Source organism: Botryllus schlosseri, chromosome 4 (genome assembly GCF_051294905.1).
Source record: "Botryllus schlosseri isolate E-star chromosome 4, Bs_hap1, whole genome shotgun sequence".
Taxonomy (NCBI): Eukaryota; Metazoa; Chordata; class Ascidiacea; order Stolidobranchia; family Styelidae; genus Botryllus; species Botryllus schlosseri.
The window spans coordinates 3,323,993-3,346,575 of NC_137239.1; the positions used below are offsets into that span (position 1 = coordinate 3,323,993).

Genomic DNA, 22,583 nt, shown 5'->3' on the forward strand with positions numbered 1-22,583 from the left:
GATTCAAGATTTGAAAACCCTATAGAAACATAAGGAACTGATGTAAATTTGTATTTTACAGATATATATAGCCTACTGCAGTTGTTTGTAATATTACTCCTGTGATATTTGTGACATTGAAAATGAGGCTGCTGGAGATCATGAACGAGTGATTACAGTGGATCACAGATCTGAGATAGCTGAAACTGTGAGAACTGTATTTCGGAGTAATATCGGGGACAGTATATTCAACTTCTATATTGAGGCATTTGCCTCGTATGATCTCTCGCCCTCGGCAATTCAAGATAAAGGAGTAATATGACTAATCTTGACAGACGATGAAAGTAAGTAATTATTACCACAAATAAATTGGTAGGCTACTATACCAGGATTACATTCTAAACGCATATTGGAAGAGTTGTTTCGGGGTTCCGAACGACACTGATGCCAAATATCACCTTGGTTTTTTCAAATTGTCTCTGGTTTTGGTGATATCCAATGGGGTTATTTTGACTAACGTCACATTTTCACTGTATGGTCCAGATAAAAAAACGGCTAAGAAATTAAATCTACTAGTTATACTGAACACTTTATTAAATCAAAATGCAGTAAAATAATTATATTTAGGGTAATTGGATTTATCATAATTGGAGTTTTTCATAGATTATTTCTTGAGAGACCACATCATTTTAAGAGTGGTGCCCCTTTAATTTCAACCTTGCAATCGATTTCTTACAACCACGTTGCTATTTTTGCGATGAAGAGATATTTCCATGGCTAAGCCAAGTATTATCGTGACTCTTCTGTACTTGTGCAGAGAAGGCTGTTTGCAAAGTCAACACATCTACCCTTCCGAAGATGAACTTAGCGTCGACGAGCATCAAAAGGAAATAAGTCAGAGTGGAAATAGAGGGTGCCAGATGAAGAGATGATGCAAGATAGAATGAGAAGAACTTTTAAATCAGGCCGCGACAGTGTCGTAAATGAACATCAGCAAGAATACTGATGGAGAATGAAGATATACCCAGTTTTGACCCATGCTCCCTTGGTAGGTACAGCCTAACGCAGTGGTTTCAAACACAACATTGCCATGATCGAGTCAAACTGCGACTTTGCAACAAACCCACAAAGAGTTCGTTTTTCAGAATGCTATGATAGTACAAAACAAACTACATATGTATATTCCTGAAATAATTTACGATAGTTGTGACATATCCTCGACCACAAGCCCGACTTGTGTTTAAATTGAGACTACTGATAGGACTAAAGGCTCCTGCAGACTAACTTAATTAATTAGCTATGATGTAAATCTGTCACAATGTTCAGATTTTGGAAGAAGTGAAAATATGTTGCCTGAATCAAGCCTGTTTGGATGTTGACTTGACCTCGAAGATTTTGGAAAAGACTTGGAGCTCTGCACTCAGTCTCCTGCAACCGCAAGAAATTCCGAAAGAAATTCAAAAAGTTATGGGTAAGTAAGAGACTTTCGCAAATTTAGTTAGTTGGCGGTCAATATCTGTCGAGTAGTTCTAGTCGCGGATTGTGAAAAATGATTAGTTCAAATTTTAGTTGCGGGTTTCGGGAAGTCAGTAATTCTTGTTCCAGCTTCGCAGTTGTGTATAGGTGCCCAATAACTGAAAAACACATGTCATCGCGAGGGTGGGTTGAAATCGAATAGCCTACCTGAGTGATTCCACAGATCTAGTTAGTTCAGGGGTGGGTAATTATTTTTCTCTGCAGGTCACTTCAGTAATAGAAAGTAAGTTGGCGTGCCGAGCCGAGCCAACATTTTCAGCTATATTCTCCAGTGTATATTGATTTTATTTATAAATGGAAAGCAGTGAATTACAATTTTAATAAATACGTCTCCGTGGATGTGTTGATATTAGATATAGCCTAATGAGAAAAGTACGGTTAATTAACGAAATGAAGATTTATATTTATTTTCTCTCCTAATTCAAGATAATGTTAAACATGATACATTTTGAATTCTCTGTAATCCAGGTTTTTATATCAATACATTAAAAGGTAGGCTATATCCTAACAGTTGCGACTTGATGAAATTGACATATATATATCGGTTTCGGTCGACATGTGGCGGTACTTTTGGTCAAGGTTTCCTCGCCGTTAAGCCTTTTTGCAGCACACTTCGCACAGTCAATTGTTAGCCGAAACGTCATTGTCAACGTCTTGGTGTGTCCTGACGCGCTAACGGCCGACGCCGAAATGCTGATCTCTATAAATGAGCTGTTTTTGCGGGTAGAGTGGTACCCATATTATTATCAAAACATCTAGTCACTATATATCCCGTGAAGAAAATTTGAATAAAGTTTCATAAATTATAGGATTTATGTCCACTTACTGAGTAATTTTTGGTGCTTCGAGGTCGGGCCCTCTCCATTTGAGTGGGTCTGGGATGCGGCAGTTGCAGCCCTGCGTTTAGTGCTCCATACCTTCTTTGCATTTCAGTTTCGACATTCTTTGGCCATTCACCATTTATGTATGATGAGGTCTCAGTCAAAACGCGCACTGATAATGGCAACAAAGAAGGTTTGAACCAAACAAACTATATGGAAGGAGTAACTTATTGTGACCAATTGTTCCGATTTTGCTACATTGACTTGATTTTAAATCTGGATTACGCATACAAGCTTGGAAGGGACGTAGGCTATGTAATCGCGATATATTATTGAGCAGGTTTCAATGTAAATCAATTTCCGTTCCAGCTCAGTTTATCCAGCTTATGGTTTTATTCCACGCAGCAATATTCAAAAGTAGGTTTTATGTTTTTAATTCCAAAAAATAGCCACGCGTGCTTCTCAAAATAGCGGGGCTCACTTTGCCCATGGCTGAGTTCGATGTATTATAGTTCGTTAGTTGCGGATTTATAAAGGTCATAACTTGGTAGGATATTATAGAAATAGGGTATTTCAAGTTGCTGATTTTAAAAACTGTCTGGTTCCTAAGGCAATGGTAAAATTTGCATATTTTTGCCACGCCCATATTTGCAGTTCACACTACACAAACAGTAACTGCATTCATTTAATTTTTGTAACTGCATTTATTTAATTTTTAAAACGTTTTTTTTTCTCGAGTGTTTCACTTGAGCTGATCTCTCACTTCTCATTCAGGTAATCAGAAATTGGACTGGGTGGTCGGCATCCCCACCATTTTCAATGAACGCTTCGACAGCTTCCTGATTGTGGATAAGGTGAGTTGTTGATAATGGCCAAAACTGGTTTGCTCAATAATACTACAAGACAATACTGCAATAATAATAATAATAATACTCAATTCAAATTCAAGTGCTCGAATCATTATGCCCAGCCCTACAAACAATGTGAGTTCAGTGTGCGCCATTGCCTCGTGGGAAAACCAGTCAAAAACCACTGATAATTTTAGTTGTGATTTAGTTCGTAAGCTCCTGATTTTAAAAGGTTGCTAGTACTAGTTCTAGTATCGAATTTTAAAAAGTTCTAGGTATAGTTGTAAGTTATAGTTATACTTGTGGATTTTGAAGATTGAGTAATTTTAGTTACAATTCTAGTTTTGAATTTTATAATGTGATTGATTAGTCCTAGTTTTAGTTTTACTTGCGGATTTGAAAAAGCGAGTGGTTCTGTTTTCGGAATTCCCAGAAAAGACACAAACAACCTTTGGCCGGGTCACAATCACCAAAGTTGAACTCCGTCACCAAAATACAAGTTTTCTAATCCTGGATTTACCGCCCATCCGTGCATTAATCCATCCATTTATTAATAATCAGATAATCGTAGGTCGTAGCATCAAATAGTATAGTGGTGCAGAGGTAAAGGAATGGAAGACTGTGCATGTGTGCATACTTGATATTGCCAAGTTAAAAGTAGATTTTGTACATACCGAGACAATTCATAGACAAGGTCAATGTAATGAGGTGCTAATAGATTTTTTTCATCTTAACTGGCTGTGATTGATACAACTTTAAACCACCTTGGAAACTATTCATCTGTATTCTATCAACCCGTGTGCCTTGAATAGTGCATGGATGGTAATGACATTTATATTCATGATAGGATCCGAAGAATGTCTACCCGACGATGAAGTTCGATACTCTTCAGAAAAAGTGGACAATCCATTTCGTTGGGGAATCTGTCGATGGAATAATTTTCTCACTCAAAACTCGATGGAGTTTCCATCATATATTGGCGACATATTGCGTTTTCAACATCAAGTTTGCGCCAGCGTCAGCGGGTTCATTGAACTTTTCGCAGATTTTCTTGCAAACATTTCAAATGTCAAATACAGCTAAATACATCTAACCACAGGGTATGTGTACATTAGTGGAGGTGAAAGGTCAATTTGAAGCATTATTAGGACATGGGTAGGAACATGGATGTCAACAGGTCTTCATGGATGTCGACAAGTTATCATGGGCCTTTTCCATGTCAACATGACTCAGGTGGGACCAGGTCTAGACTATGAGTACACCCATGATTATTTTTTACAGTCATGTGATAGCTACGTTGAGTTGGTACGCTGTTCGTTGTTATTTGTTTCCTATGTGGTCTTTAGTTACTGACATATGTTTTTATTGTTTAGGCTTGTCTTCCATAACCGCAGGCGACCACCATTTTAAAACCTAGTTTCACGACCTACCTTATTTGCTGTATTCGGGACATTCATTTGTTACGTCGTTCATCCGAATGCATCATATCAACATTTTTCGACGGATCGTCATTTGTCAGGATCGGTCGTGGGATTTGAGTTCAATTAAAAGTGGTATCAATAACTCTCCTTACGTTAGGAGCAATTACATGAATCTCGCGTGGCTGATTATTCACGCGCCGAACATTCAATCAATACGATCGCGGGACACATCGCTCAAGCACCTTCTGCACCACCAGGAACTAATAGGCTTAACGTCTATTCCGATAACTTTTTGCCAATGTTTGCAGGTAATGCACAGATACCGCGTGATCCCGTGAGTAGATCTGGCGTAGCTCCGAATATCACAGCATCGAACTCAAATGCTCGCGGTACATCACGATGGTCTCCAACGCAACGAGGAGTTACTTCTGTCAATGATGCGGGAGATGATATCAGCTCAAAGACTTCCAAGCATTCGACCGTGGAAGTTTACTGGTAACCCTTTGGAATTTCCGAAATGGGAAGCCTCGTTTGAGGCGTTGGTAGAGTCCAGAGTTCAAAATACTAACGAAAAAATGAATTTGTTACGGCAATATTTAGGTGACGGTCCCTTGAAGGTTGTCGATGGTTACTTCCTGAATAATACCGAGGAATCGTACTTCGCTGCAAAGAGAGAGCTGAAGCTCAGATACGGTGGTAGCACGTCGATTGGAAGCGCCTTCATCAATGAACTGAAAGCGTGGAAGCCCGTCAAAAGTAAGCATGACCTTCGCGAATTTTCTGATTTCCTGTTGCAAGTTTCAGCCAACAAGGAAAGAAATAGGGACTTGAAAACACTGGACTATGCGTCTTGTCAAATACCGGCTGTGGTCAACGAACTCCCCCTGTATTTGAAGAACCGATGGATGGATGAAGTTCATAAATACAAGCGGGCTACTGGTAACGACGATAGCTATCCGCCATTTGTTAACATTGTCAGATTTATTAAGGATCAATCTGATATCAAGAATCAGCCTGAATTTGAAGTACAAGACAGCGGAAACATTGAAAGCAAACCGAAACCGAAAACAACTTCTTTCGCGTTCAAAGTAGAGAAGGCAAGTTATTTGCATTGTGAAGGAGATCATCATATTGCTGACTGCACTGAATTGCAAGGTAAACCCATGGCGGAGCGTAAAAAGGTATTTTATGCTCTTTATCTGTGTTTCGGCTGTGGCAACAAAACTGGTAAAACTCACATTTCAAGATCCTGTAACAAGCGAGCCAAATGTTCCAAATGTGACAAAAGGCATCCTACATGCCTTCATCTTGATACAGATCATGAAAAGGAAGTTAGTACCGCAACTTCTCCATGTACGCAGATATGCGATTCAAATGGTAGAGGAATAAGCAGCGCGCTCATTGTACCTGTTTGGGTTAGATCAAAACATAATGCGAGATGTGAAGTACTCTGTTATTGCGTCCTTGACGACTATTCCAACTCTAGTTTTATCTCAGACGAACTGTTTGATAAGCTTGACCTAAATGGAACGGATACAGCGATATCCTTGATAACACTTGCCGGGAGAGACATCAACACGCCTTGCAAGAAAGTCAAAGATTTGGAGATCTTGAGCTATGACAAAGAAATAATCATGTGGCGACACTTTTCACGGAAAAGGAGATTCCACTCTGTCGCACCCAGACCCAGATTCCCAACCGTAAAGTCTGCAAGGAGTGGGTACATCTCACAGAGGTATGTGATCAGCTTTTGCCGTACGACTCTAAGTTGGATGTTTCAGTATTGCTCGGCACAGACGTACCGAAAGCATTGCGGCCGAGAGACGTCGTGGCTGGAGGGGACAATGAATCATATGGCGTGATTCCGTAATTTGTCACAAAACGCTAATTCGACCTACGGCCCTAGATGACAAGCTTGTGTTTGCTTCGAAATGTAAAGAAGTATTAATGTAACAGACCTCCGTCTGTAGTTGATCACACACGATTCAACAACCGCTGCAGAGATTTTAATATACGTCCGTCCGCCGAAGCGGCCAGAGGCAAAAGAGGAAGTGAAAGCACGATGCGATAATACTACAACTGACGCAAGGGGCAGTATAGAGCACGGCTGCCACACTATTCCCCACCAAACTTGAGAAGTGCCTATAAAAGCACTCTCACAAAATACAATAAAAAAACAGCAACATCAAAACCGACAAGTCCAAAATCATCAACAAAATCGCAAACAACCGCATGACCACATCACATTAGCAGAACACTAACCCTAAACTAACATCAATGAACAATTCCCTAAACTAAAACCCTAACAACGCCGCGCCACATCAACGGGAGAGTCACATGCTCCATCCCCTCTTCATAACATCGGACCGGGAGAGCCACAAGCTCCATCCCCTCCAAGCGCGCTCACATCAGTTCCGCCAGTGAAACAGTCATTACGAAGTGAAGCCATCAGTCAAGTCTTCAAACTTTTCACATCGATGCAAAACTGCTTCTTCAATCAGTTCAGATAGCCAATGCCGTAATCGAATTTCCGCCCATCTTTCAGCATACCGGTACTATCCAGGAATCTTCAGAATTGCAGCCAAATTAATGAAGTAACGTTTTTAGCGTGCTCGCCATTGTAACAGACCTCCGTCTGTAGTTGATCACACACGATTCAACAACCGCTGCAGAGACTTTATTATACGTCCGTCCGCCGAAGCGGCCAGAGGCAAAAGAGGAAGTGAAAGCACGATGCGATAATACTACAACTGACGCAAGGGGTAGTATAGAGCACGGCTGCCACATTAACACCTCAATCAGTAGGAGCCATGTTTGAGATTGAATTTGCGGAACACAATGGTAAGCATATTCCAATGTCCATAGAAGACCGTAGGTTTGTCGAAATTCTCAAAGAAGGCACATTTCAAAGATGCGATGGTCATTTGGAAATGCTTTTACCTTTGAAAAGCAGTACGGCAACATTACCGAATAACAAGCCCCTAGCTGTGAAACGAATCGGTCAACTTAAAAAGCACCTCCTGAAAGATGAAAAGTATTCCGCAGACTATGTGACGTTCATGGAAAATGTCATTAACAATTGGGCTGAGGTAGTACCAGAAACTGACAGAAATATCACAAATGGCAAAGTGAATTACATACCACACTTGGGAGTTTATCACCCGCATAAACCGGATAAAATCAGAGTCGTATTCGATTGTTCTGCTCCATATTGCTCAATTTCCCTGAATGATGTTTTATTGTCTGGCCCGATACTACTGAATGAGATGCTTGGAGTTCTATGCAGGTTTCGGAAAGGACATGTGGCTTTGTGCACAGATATAGAAGCTATGTTTCATCAGTTCATTGTATCTCAGCCATATCGGGATTTTCTGAGATTTCTCCGGTTCCAAGACCACGACATCAAGAATGGACCCCTGGTGGAATACCGGATGAAAGTTCATTTGTCTGGAGCAAAAGGTTCACCAGGCTGTGCAAACTTTGGATTGAAGCGGGCAACTGATGACGGAGAAAATCAGTTTGGTCCCGAAGCTGCTGATTTCATACGCGACGACTTCTATATGGACGACGGTATTACGTCGAAAGACTCGGTCGAAGCAATCGTGGGGTTGGTTAAAAGCAGCAAAACACTGTGCGCTAATGTCAAGTTACGACTTTGCAAATTTGTTTCGAATAGCGCCGAGGTAATGAATTGTATTCCGACGGAAGATAGAGCGACTGGGTATCGCGAATAAAACCTATGTGATGATATCGTGCCTAACATTCGAACATTGGAGCTAATTTGGGATGTTAAGAATGATTGTTTCAGATTCACCATCAAATTGTCCAATCGTGCGGTGAACAGGCGTTCCATTTTATCATTCGTTCACCCCGTATATGGTCCGTTAGGTTTCATATCGCCAGTGGTGCTGGAAGGGAAACTCATTCTGTAATCTCTTTGCAAAGCTGGGACGGACTGGGATGATGAAGTACCAGACGAGCTGAAGCGCCGATGAGTTGCGTGGTGTTCAACGTTATCATCGATCGAGTCTTTGTGCATTGATCGCTGTTTCAAGCCGCCGAGTTTTGGTAAGATCGTGTTTGTTGAATATCATCATTTATCGGACAGCAGCTCGTATGCTTATGGTCAATGCTCTTACGTATGCTTGGTCAATGAAAGAGGAAATGCCCATGTTTCGTTGGTAATCGGCAACGCCAGAGTTGCCCCTCTGAAGCGACAGGTATCTATACCGCGTTTGGAGTTGAATTCTGCTGTTGTTTCTGCTCGGATGAGTAAGTTCCTGAGAAATGAATTGAAGTTCGAAACGGTAAAGGAGTATTTCTGGGTTGATAGCATGGTTGTTTTGGGCTATATCCGAAATGAGTCGAAACGTTTCAATGTGTTTGTTGCTAACAGGGTGCAAACAATTCATGACCTCACCGAACCTAGCTCGTGGCATCATATCAGCTCGGCGATGAACCCCAGCGACGATGCGAGTCGTGGTATCGATGGCAAAGACCTCACAGATGATTGTGATTGGCTGAAGGGCCCTGAATTTTTGTGGAAAGCAGGATCATTCGTTGTTGCTAGTTTCACGACCTACCTTATTTGCTGTATTTGGGACATTCATTTGTTTCGTCTTTCATTCGAATATAGCATTTCAACCTTCATCAACGGATCATCGTTTGTCTGGATCGGTCGTGGAATTTGAGTTCAATTAAAAGTGATTTCAATAACTCTCCTTACCTTAGGAGCAGTTACATACATACTTCAGTACTTTCCAGAACTTCTACTTTACCTAAAATAGTTTTGATAAGTCGTGTATATCGCTGCTTGAGTGCTTGAACCCGAGTTACTCTTACTTCTACTAGACTACTGACGCTACAAATATTGAGTGCTGAAATTGGTTACTTTCTTTATCTCTGTTTGAAAGCATACAACTACGACATTCCACAAGTCTCCATATTTTGACCATGTCGACACTTGGAAGTAGTTTGACGTCTTGTAAATCGCTATTTATACTATTTAGTACGATACTAACGATAAATACTTTGACCACCTTTATTTGGAAGTTACCACCTACTACAACTAGGGCTTGCCACGAATCTGAATAGAGTGACGATAAGTCGAAACAGATGATCTTTTCGGGTACATAAATTGTACTCAACAAGAATTAGAATTCTGATTCTAAGGACCAATGCGAGGCCTAAAAACATCGATTGGTCATATCGCAGAACACGATCGTGTGAATGACAAATGTATTGTCTCAAAGTACAATCAAATAGGAATTATCTTAAATCTAAAAAATATTATTCGATGTGATGTAGAGCTGGTATTCATTTTCTTTGAAGTCGCATACGAGATAGATATTTCAACTTTCCCTCGTTCATAATGTTGTCACACGATATAGGGCAGAGGTTTCGAATTCAAATGTGGTCGCGGGTCAATTTCCGGATTTTTGACGACGCAGCAAAAATAGGGATATTCAATGTATAGTTCCAAGTAGGCCTTATTTGACGGGAGCTTGCTGACAGGCATTCCACAAACATCTCGAGAATGTAACGAAAATCACATTTTTGAATATTTCAATAAAATTATTTTTGTGCTGGGCACAATCTGTTAAAATAATGAGTTATAGATATAATGCAATAGGATGTATCATGACATAGTCAAACTCTTGGTTATAATGCTTCAGTTGATGGACCTTTGACGTGTCACAGTTTTATGTAGAGTATTTTAAAATCTACTGAAAATTGATCAGGTATCAGAGCATTTGAGCGGTGTAGCCTAATTCTGGTTTTGATATAGTCGTGATAAGTAGGCTGTTGCTACTGTCATTACCGAAGTCAAATTAATTCAGAATTAGATGTTGCTATCGATTATTATTGGAACATATCAATAACAGCTTTAGCCATAGTAATAGCATTGTTTCTTAGCCTTAGCGATCGCACCCTTCATGGTTCATGCTACCTATAAGATATCTATAGTAGCCCACAATTTATTTTCAACACAATTTCTGATGGTACCTATATTAAAATCAGATAGTCAATTCACATAAAATTGCGCATAACACGAGGACCACAGCATATAGGTCTAATTCCACGATGCGTATCGTACCCTCTGATGTGGTGCTTCGTACCACGAAAAGGTCTATGGTCCCTGGTTAAGAACCCCTGGGATGGAATAGAGCACAAAATCTTCTTTCAGAACTTTTTACTTCATTTTGAAGTGATTTTCACAAGCCAGGTAAATGGCTAATTGTACAGCAGTAGAAATTCAAGGCGTTGCAACTATTTCAACTCCAGTGTAAACAATAATTACTTTGACCACCAACTATGATTAAACAACACCTCAACCAAATCTACTTTTTAAAATTTATTATTTGTGCACTTTTCAGAACTGCATTGTCTACTTCCATTTCGAGTAGATTTGACACAACTTTAAAGTTGTTACCTCTAGGTGTGTATAGATCCATAACATTACATCTACTTCGGTTCAAAAGATGATTACTTTCACAACCTCTGGTTTCCATGAATGGTATTCAATTTTTTATACCTTCAATGTTTTTTTACTTTTTCCTGAGGATGACGTTGTACCGATTTTGCAGCAATGCTTGTTCCATGTGGCAGTAGTTCTTCCGAACGTTTTCGGTTCCAGTCAACAAGACATTCTTTGTACAGTGTTCTTGACGTTGTTGAACACTATCAATTGAAGACATTGCCGATCTAAATAATCAAAATTATTATAATGATTTTAGTGAAGCCATTTGTCAAGAAGCCAAGCCAGGAATCTAGAATATCCTGTAAAAAAAAAAGATAATGAAGTTCAAGCTGGACTATTCCCCCATTCTACTCACTATAATGGCTAATCAGTCGGGCTGAGCACATTGGTATGGTTACTCAAATCTCGAACGAGTATCAATTCTTATGATTCGAGCCAAGTATGTGACTATTTTCAAGACAGCCTACTGAAATTACACGCTCTTTGCCACTATAAGAATGCAGTTGATAATAAAATTATAGTTTCACCCAGCACGTTTGAGCAGCCCGATTGCAAACCACCGTCAATAGTATATTTCTGCATCATCGATGGCACTTTTTTCAGGGTAATAAATTGCTAATTATTGAACAATCATAAATCATCATATATAGTTTGTAACTTCAACTTACATAATTCAACATCTTGATCCATGAACAATACACCACTGCGGCGCCTTCCTCTGAAGTTTAGAACTACATAACATTGCCTGTTCAAATCTAGTCTGCTGGTAGAAATGAAGGAACTTTGTATACATAAAAACAGATATGTCCCATCCATATAGTAAGAATTCATTGATAATAAGGTTGTGTTTTCTTATCGACGGCAAGATGACCATGAGCAATCAGCCTTCCTTAGCGCCCATCCATAGCCTACTTTGTTAATACTGCTGCAATGTAGGCAATGTTTCCGTGTATATATACTAATATTGAAAGTTATAATCAAGCATTAAAAGTATGCACGGAAGCCGTGCCAACATTGCGGTAATATTGCCAACAACCCGTCCGCACCAGGCCATGAACATGTTAAGTTTATAGAGTTTATAATTGGTTTAGTGTTGGAGTATCCTTTGATTAGAGCGAAGTTAAAGATAGGCTAACAAACTATTATAATTTTTTTACTAAAATACCCTAAATATAAACCAATATTGCCATAAATTGTTACATGTTCACTAAAAGCCTCAATTATTTTATTACCGCTATTATCAATGGTTATATACTGTTGTGGACACAAAAATACGAAAATGGATGTTAATGTTATGCTACAATCTTCATGCATCCACAAATTCAGCAATCTCACATTCCATAAAGGGAACATTCCACATTTCTATTAGCCTGAGACATAACATTTCAAAATTCAGTATATACCGATATGTTATAAATTACCGGTACATTACTTCATGCGGCATCTGGTTTGCTGATTGGATCCTGCTGTCCTAAGAAATCCTTGTAAAACTTTTCACAAGATGCACATAAAATGTAAAGTTATTGCTTGTGAGACATTATGCAACAGAGCACAATAAATCAGACTTTTATGATCAATACATTATCATACATTATCAAATGTACTACAAGAATTATAGGCTTGCATGAGTTACCGATTAGCAGCGGGTCGATCAATTTCGTCTGTAGGTGAATCACAGCCGTGTCATTACAATCACATAGTCGAATTCATTATAACGCATCAGCAGTTCATGATGATCTAGACCAGTGGTTCCCAACGTGGGCGATTTGTCGTTCCAGGGGGGCGAAAATAGCCAAGGGGGCGATAGGGGGGCGAAAACGGACGAAGGGGGCGAAAGGGGGGCGATGGCGCGTTGAAATTGCTACATCGGCGTCCATGACCGTAACTGCCACACCCAAACCCCCAATTCAGATGGGGGGCCCTAGATCGAAGGGGCACCACAATTTTTTCGTGAATGAACAGTAATTATAGATCTTATTTTGGAAATTTAGGAAACTTTTTCAAAAAAATTTCGCGCCTCGGAGTTATAGAAATGGGCATCTCGGCGTCAGCCATTATTACACTATGACATATGAAGTTTCAGGCCATGTAGCATGCGACTCCTAGAAGTGTGCCAGAACGAGAAAACCTTGGCGGAAAAGGACTGCCTTTATGCTGACCGACTTCGATATATATGCGAATACATATATATTTAATTGTCCATACGCGCCTAAATGGCTGGCGCTAAATGTTCCTGTCCTGGCTGAAACCCACAAAAAATGCTATCTCGCAAAGAAAAATTAAATGCCAGTGCAGAAATACCAATTTGAAATCGTGTGCGTCTTTTAGTTTAGTACGTATGGGCGATTTGAATATCTTTTGACATAGCAGACAGAGGCCACGAAATGTCATTACGTAACGAAGTCATTATACCCACGGGTCTGCCCGAATATGTTCAAATATTATTTACGGGCCCTGCATTTTTCAAGACACCTCACTCAGCTTCACCGGTAAATCTGAATACATTAGCAGAGAGAGGATAAAAAATTGACAACAATATATATGCAACTCCCGATCATATTGACCGATTCAATCATGAATGATAGAAATTTTTCGCGCTTCGCGCGAATTATGCCGCCTAACTACAGAGTCCAACAATTTGTGCTGAGAATTAGCGGTAAAGAGGTATCGGGGGAGTTGGGTCTGAGGAGTGCAGAAGTTTGCTTTATCGCCGTATGGAGGAGGGGTCAAGATCAACGTGTTGGAGGGGGGCTGACAAAGTGCTGTTACGGTCCTTTTGGAATCAAGTCGGAGAAATCACCTTTTTTGTTAGTCGACTCTCCAAAATTTAGCTGGAAAAGTGTAATTTCGAGGTCGAGCCGAAAAGTTGACCTTTTTTCTTTGTCAACTCGCCGGTGATTTCAGTCTGTATGCCCATTTTTCGGTTCCCAATATTTCGGGGGCGATGATCGGTGTGGAGTTTGAAAAAGGGGCGATGAGTCGAAAAAGATTGGGAACCACTGATCTAGACTGTTGCTGTTTAATAAATATAGCTCTCAAATACCAAGCTTCCTGCCCTTCCGGTACTCATGATAGAGACATCTCACAATCCACGCTGATAACGTTTCCAATTATGAACTAAAGCATTACTGTGATAAATCGCCCCTCCGCCATTGCTACATACGCTGATCAAATTGAATTACACGCGCATGCGCGATGCTCGCCAAATAGAAGAAGGCAGGTTTCTGGTTTTATGGTTGAATGAATTTCAAGCAACAGGCGTGTTCGACTCCACTATCGGAATAGAGGAGAGGATTGCATACTGCGTTGTTCCGTGATTGGAATAGTCATCACAATCCCATAATGACGATTATCAAGTTCTGATGTCGGAAGATTTCACATGCATTACGAGTATTTGCCCCTGATGTGGGCATTTTCGACCCAGTAATGTCACAATAAAATAAGCTGCTGTGTCTCTGTATCGCACATTATATCGAGCCTCTTTAGCACTGTGCGACCGCAATGATCGATAGCCGGGCTTGTGAAATGCCACGCGATGGGAAAGTCATCACCATATCACCATTCACGGCTTGACTCCACTAGATTTCACATGTATCGCGAGTGTATTCACCAACTTATTTAGCATTGACTGCGAAATAATGCACATTTGAGTTCACAGAAAAGATTTCCCAGTAGGGACATCTAAATCAACTCCTGTGTAGGTGGCATCCAGGCATCACACTATTATGACATCCACTGGAATGGTCATTGGTGACTGGCATAGGAGCACTCTAAAATAGGGTTACCATACGTCCTCTTTTAAGAGGAATTGTCCTCTTTTTTGACTTTTTTGAAAGTGTCCTCGGAGGACGCCCTTTTGTCCTCTTTTTTGAGATTTTGTCCTCTTTTGAAAATTTATGTCAGATTTAGAGCAAATTGCGAGTGATATGCCGTAAATTAGCACAGAATTGAGTTTCGGACTGAAAAACGGTTATTTTAGCTCTGGGCGGAATGATGACCTTTTTTTAGTCATCCACCTATCAATGCGGGGAGAAAAACGGTATTTTGAGCTCTGAGCGGGAAAGATGACCTTTTTTTTTAGTCAACCGATCACAAAGTGGGAAAAATTCACCGGATTTTGAGAATTCTTCTCCGGATTTGCAAGTCTGAAATTTCTGAAAAAGTGTCCTCTTTTAAGATTTCCAAAATATGGTAAGCCTACTCTAAAAGATACTTCCTCTGGTGGTCACTTGGAGTTACATCATTGGACGTCAATTTGTGACTTACTGAGCAAGTCCTCAGGCCCTAAATGTGGGACGTGGGACGATTGGGCACAATTGTGGACGTACCCGTAAGTCCGTGGGAGATCGGGTGTTTGCTGGGATATCTCACTCAATCGATACGGCAAGGCTTGGCGTATATCTCGCCGATAGTGGTCCCTTTGGTTTGGGGTTGTGAACAATGAGCAATACATATTTTTGCACACAAAGTTGACAGGTAGAGTATTTTATTCGCATGCGAAACTAAGTAGTGATGACGGGTTAGAAGTATATGCGGGGGCGCATTGGTAAATTTATCACCTTCAGAGCTCGGGGTCGATTCTTGAGAGTGGCACGTTCTGGAGCGATGAAGTGTTGTACATACGATTTGCGGTGACACGCCATCATTTATCAGTCAGTTATAGGCGAAATAGTCGAATAGTGAATGCCCTGTTGGCACGTCATGCCAATTTCCGTACGCAGTGGGGGTTAAAAATCGAAACCGTGTTCTTTAGACATGTCTATTCCATCTCCAATATTTATTCAATAGCCTTTCGTTCTTCGGACAATCATGTTCTAATGACAATGTCCTTCCAAAGCAAGGGTGGGCAAACTACGGCCCGCGAGCCGCATGCGGCCCGCAACACCGTTCTGTGCGACCCGCGAAAGTTTCTAAAGAAACTTATTGAAAATATTGATAAAATGCGTACTAAAAATCGAATTGATACAGGGACCTGATTAAACTATTTTTAGTATATTGCACCATGATAATTCTAAGGCATTGGTTATCAACCTGGGGGACACGTGCCCCTTGGGGTCGTGGAAGCATCTGAAGAGGATCGCAAAGCTGAGCTCAAGTGAAAAATTTTTCGCGCTCCGCGTGATTTACTTCCTGTTCATCATTATTGCTCTGTATTTAGTATGAATTTCATATTTTAAAATCTCTCATCAATAGTCGTAACCTCCCATGCCACCAAACTATCCGTCAGGTTTGCTATATAGCATCCTGGTTGCGTTTTGTGATATGACGATAAGGGGGCGCGAAATCTTTCACCATCATAAGGGGGGGGGGGCATGTCTTAAAAAGGTCGAAAACCACTTTTTTAAGGTAAATACTTCCAATATTATTTTTCATGTTTAATTTCTGGCGCGACAGTCCAATCTCAAGACCCACGCAGTTTGAACGGTTTCAATTGCTAAATATCACAGAAATCCTAAACGAGATAGACGTAATTCGGATCACGAGTGTGATTTCAGATTGGCCATTGCAGTTTCAATTATTTCAGCGATGTGCTTATAAAAACGATTGGGGCGTGTCTTAAATAGATACGTTCTCTGTATGCGTAGAATTAGGGTATTTATATTTTATCTACACTTATAGTAGAAGCGTGCTTGGAGCTAACATGGTTATGATACTGTCAGCATTTTGGGTCCTGGAAATGAACCAAAAGTGGAGTTAGTAAATCTATGAGCAGACCACTGATCACAGACTTAAATTTCAATCCTGTGCTAAGAATCGGGACAGCAGACTTCCATCTCATAGCTTTGACAAATTAGTTATTGAGGTCGACCAGCCTATGAAATCTCGCCATTGTTTCTGGCGCGTGTACGATATCATCATAGCAATGTTTAGTTTGTTATGAATAAGCATATATAATATCTCCATGTCCTTACTATATAATCAAACACCAGCAATATTGCGTCTTGGATCATAATCCCAATTTTATATAGTGCGGCCAGCGAATGGATTCAGATGTTGAATGCGGCCCGCGAGCTCAAAAGCTTGCCCACCCCTGTTCCAGAGTGTTGTTGACGCACACTTTGCACAGTTCGGTTATCGCACTGGTACACTATAGAAATGTATATTACATGTGAAATGTGGAACATCTGGACTTCTGCGACGGCTTGTAGATTGGCGTAAATGATTCATGGAACCACAGTGCTTCATTCTACATACAGCGTTACAAGAGTAAAATATTTGACGGACAAGCTAAACGGATATCAAACGTGAATCAAATCAAATGCGAGAGTATCAAAGTATTCATCACTGTTGATTGTATAAACGGCGCATATTATAGATACTGCACACGAAATCGGTTGCAGAGTTGTTCTGAATTACACAATAGACCTACATATGACCAGTACGCCCACTCTTCCTTCCGAGTGTGCGAAACAAATCGCGCGAGTATGATGCGTTCTCTGCCATGCGAAAACGTTGATGATACGCATTCTCGAAATGGTAGTTCCGAGCGAGATGCGCTTCAACGCCAAACGAATGCAGTGACAATTAATGAACATGATCTTTTCCATGGCAATCACATTCAAACTCGCTCCGTAACTCTGATATCAAACTTAACCATGATAAAACGTTCGCAATTGCATACTTTGATACCGCATCTGCCGCTGTACCAATTCTAGCAACTGTGCAAATCTGATATTCCCCAATTGATATGGATGCGCGGGAGAACTTCAAGGTTTTCAAGTCAGCACCTTAAGCCGCGGTTCAGGAGTTAAGCTAGTTTTCTATTGATGGAGTCAGATTATAAAAATATTTCAGCTCTCTTTGGGGTCGGTGTTGTGGAAAAAGAATCGAACATACTGCACTCCATTGTCCACGAAAATAGTCATTAGTTATCAAAATATCAATTGTTTGCAATTTGGAGACTGTAAAAAGGACTAATTGTGCTTTAGTAACTGTATTTTGGTAGCAGTGTTCCAATTCTCACACAACTTTTTGTACGCAATTTGCAATTTAAGTGGATATAAATTAGAAAATGGTTATTCGCGAATACCGCAAAATCAGAAGCTTGAAATTACTGAATTTATTCATGGGTACTCTGGAAACGGTGTTGGGCTGCATAACTTTGTCGTTATCTCAATATGACTAATAAAATTGATTCAAGTCTATGTACATATAAATATATTCATAAATGCGTTTGCTATTGAGCAATACTTCCGAGTAAATAATCATCCGAGATAGCCAATGTCAAACATGTCCATATGACACATTGCAACCAGCCGTGATCAATGTTGTGTTTTCATTTCGATCACCCGTAGTAATAACATGTCAGTAATATCGACACCGACAAGGTCAAAAAGTGCGCACACGCTTCGGATTTTTTAGGAAGAATGAACCGGACCATGGTTAGACACACGCGGATGAGAAGATGCCAATGTTTACCCGTCGTATTCAAATGACGTAGTGCTCAGACAATGTAGGCTAATGCAAATATCTGTGCTCGCGCTACTATACACCATTGCCGCGATTTGTCTTTGGCGTTGCTTGGTTACGGTTGATGCCGTAACAAGCTGTCGAGCGGGAGCTCTTCATCCGACCGTAGAGTAATTATGAAACAAAACAATTTGCACTATTGTGACTTTTTGTATCTAAGATACTTAGGTACATTGGTTATTGTGCAACAACATGCCGACGTGGCCTGACAACTTGCTTCAGCGACTACATATCGTAAAATCTGTAGTATTCATAAAGTTTATGACGTATATTCGTAATTTTGGTTTCAAAGAAATCATTGGTTCGATGTATTTCAACATAGTACCATGGGACATGTATTCTAAGTACACAAACTATAGAACAGCCGTTTATAAATGAAGAAATTTACACATAAAGTTGATTGGCGCCCGATGCAGATATTTTAGGCCGACCGTGTATTGCCAAATAGTTCGTATTCTAAAATATTCGATTTATACTTATAACCCTGGTATGCTAAGAATCAGAAGATTGATAGCGTTCCCTACAAACCAAAATGAGGCTTCGAAGACGTACACAAATGAAGATATGACCAGCTGAAGTTGACCGACGCCACCAGTGGCATACGATGTCAACAATATACTTTTGCATTCGAATAGGATCGGCCAGGGCTCTTCAACCTTTTTAGTCGTGGTAAACCCTTTTATCGTTTACTCGAAACTCGTACACCCCTGACCACATAGCACACTTATACCGTATAGTAAGCATAATCCATGCGTGTTCAACCTTTTTGCTATACACGCCCCTACGCCGATTTTGTATATAGCCCACCACTGCATATCGACGGAGAGTCGTCAAGGTCAATCTGGACGTCCTATACTCATGTTAAATTGGCTACTGGGAACTTCACATCATGGAGATCCCTTGTGGTGTTTTGTGTCATCACTGATGTCTTGAGATACCTTGCGTATAAGTTTTTTAATTGTAGCAGAAGAGCAACTCGCATGCTTACTATCCATGTACAAAAATCGCGAATACTACTGAGATATGTGAACTGGATTCCCTTTCCAGTCGCGCAGCGCGCATAAAAATTATCCATATGGAAAAAAATAATTTCTTCCATTGTTTATTGCTTCATATATTACTGCCAAATATTTATTCGTTCTGAGTCCACGTGATCAAATTAACCGTTAGAGCTCATGGAGGGGGACAGAGGTCAGAGGGTGTCTTCACAATATTGGGCACAAAATTAATGATGTTCAGATTTCCGGTTTTTATTAATCAATTTGTCTCATGCTGCTATTTTAGACCTTCCATCTGCATGGATTATAGGCACATTGCAATACGTATTGGAATCGCCCAAAGGTACCGGGGAACTTCTCCGGTCCGCAGGCCGGATATAGGGAAATTGAGTACTTGGCGGGCCGGATTGCTGAATCGATACATTATTTGCCCATTTATCCACATATAGAAGGATTTAATCGTATTTGCTGAATGTATTTCAACGACAGCAATGTAACTTTAAAGCCATTTCTTGCCAATGACGAAGACATTGTGGATTGGAGCACAGCATTGTCATACAGGCACCACCATGTCTGCTTCTACAAACAACCAAACAGCACATGGTGAAATCGTTAATTAAAATTCCAAGACGTTCGATAAGCCCGGTACCCCAAATTTACCGAGATATGATTCATTAGGGTTTAGTACAGTGGTTCTCAACCTTTTTGTCTTCGCGGAACCCCTTTGGACAGGTACGGACCCCCGCAAGTTTTCGTTCAAAATTAGATAGATTATCGCGTAACCGTTATCTGTGTCCAGTATTCTGTCTAGTGATAAACATCCACACGATGACTTTTCTTGAAAATACCATCACACTGCATGTAGAAATTGGGTAGACTTTTATTATTTTAAAACGAATTTTGCAGCTATATTTATTGTCTTGAAAACCCGCGTCTTCGATTGGATATGAACAAGTGCCTAAAATCCATTTCCACAAATATATATTGATGGCGAATGTCATATTACCGCGTAACGCTTCCGACGACAGTTTTTGGTATGCGTTTTTAATGTACATACATATCACGTCCAGCCTGGTCATTTCTATCTAGCATCTCATCTTGAAGTTATTTAGTGGTTATACCACAGTAGATTTCGTGTTGAGGTTTCAATTCCTTCATTGGGACAGATTAGGAAAAAAAAATTCAGGAAGTTATATTTCAAACGAATGTTTGCTAATTTGCCGAGACTGACAACTCCAAATCCAAAATGCTATCTCAAACATTTCATTTTTCCACAAACCCCACCAAAACATCCCTAAACAGCGATACGTTTGCATCGGCAAGCTATTGGTAATTTGATAATAAAATGAGTTATCACAGACAGATATTTCATCTCAGACGAACATTTTAATGATGTGAATCCTAAAGTTTTAGCAATTTTGAAGCGAAATTGTCTCATGCTTTTCCTAATTAAAAATAAAAATCAGGTTTACAATCACTTTACAAATTTAGAGGTTTCGCGGACGCCAGAGGTCCGCGGACCCCCGTTTGAGAACCACTGATCTAGTAGGTGACGAGATATAGCGTGGTTGTTCAACTGTATGGCCTATTTTATCTCGATATCGAATTCATGCGGCTCACAGCCTCGACGAAATTTGACAGTGGCCCACGACCCGTTTTGAGTTGGCGACCCCTGGCATAAGCGGTGTCTTACAAAAGCCAAGAAGTGCTCCGTGCAACAAGTCGGCGGTTACCGAATCACAAAAAAGAAATACCGGCCTGGTGTAAATGAACATTTAGTCGATAAACACCATGATTACCACAAATGACATTAGGGTTGAGTACATCGTAAATGCCGATAATGCAAGTCTTCCCGCTTCGACGAACTTACGCGTAAGCTCCACCCTTGCTCGCTGCGCATATATGTGTATAATAACACACAGTCGCTAAAATTTAACGTAGTAAGCAAGTAGTGGGGAATCTCAGAAGACTGGAGCCGCGTGCCAAATTTTCATATAAGACAGAAAACTGTCGGCGGGCCGTATGTTCCCCGCCCCTGCTTTATGGGGTGCATCAGTTTCAACACATTTTCATCAACATCAACTCCATCCTCTTCTACTCCTAGAGTTAGCAATAAGTCCATTACCAACGTTTAACTGACGAGAAGCATTTGCTTATGACATCACAAAAGCAATGTTATTTACAAGCTTGGTGCGGCTAATATGAATATGATACGATATTGCACACCCTGCCAACATGTTCCGGACCATACACTTGCCTATTTATTGAGGTAGCTAGTCATTGGCCCATTTAATGTGGATCTTGTACACCCCAGTTGGTCCCATCTGAGTGGTACACCCTTTTAAAATTTGAGTACGCCGTTGGGTGTACGATACACCTGTCTGAAGAGCCCCGGAATCGACGATTTTTGGCGGGAGAGCGAAGGCATGGTTCGGAAAGATTGGTTTTTGGGAATATTCGTCGATTTCGCGAGTCAATGATGATTTATTTCTGGTGTTCACCACGTTAACATACGCAGAATTTAAGAATTCATGTTTTTATTCATTTGATGATATTTCGTTGTTTTCCAGATTCTCCTATATGCCTGAGGTTACGTCTCATGGGAGTTGATGACATGCGTCTTTGAAATCAACATTCTTGAGTTCAGGATTCTGTATATAATCCATTGTTCATTGGAGACCAAAGTGACTCTGCACTCTATAGTATTCCTTTCACGACGTTGTGCGTCGCGTGTCAATAACATGTAATACTTGCTCTTTGGGCCTTTTATCTATCTGCAAAAAATTTGATGTCATGTTTTGTAACGCAATGCGCCATTCTAGATTGTATGAATGTCCGAAATCTTACTCGGTCTACAATGTGTGGTTATGTAGAAAGCTGCATAACTATCAAAAGAGCATCCCATTTTTGTAGTTTCTTTGGTTTTCGGTTTCTCCAATTATACTATCATAGGCCTTTTGGGTGCCCAGATATATGCGTATTGCAGAAATCTAATTCCAGAAGCCTTGTATGGATTTATCATGCAAAAC

General features: G+C 40.4%; 1 protein-coding gene across 1 annotated transcript; it reads left to right on the forward strand.

The window, feature by feature from the left end:
- The first annotated feature begins 276 nt into the window (after nt 1-276).
- On the forward strand, nt 277-4,759 carry LOC145436857 (uncharacterized). The gene is made up of 4 exons (XM_080314067.1): nt 277-1,027; nt 1,306-1,450; nt 3,111-3,190; nt 4,032-4,759. Exons 1-4 carry the CDS (start codon nt 992-994, stop codon nt 4,275-4,277), a joined length of 507 nt encoding a protein of 168 aa, XP_080170193.1. The 5' UTR covers nt 277-991; the 3' UTR covers nt 4,278-4,759.
- The last annotated feature ends 17,824 nt before the right edge of the window (nt 4,760-22,583 follow it).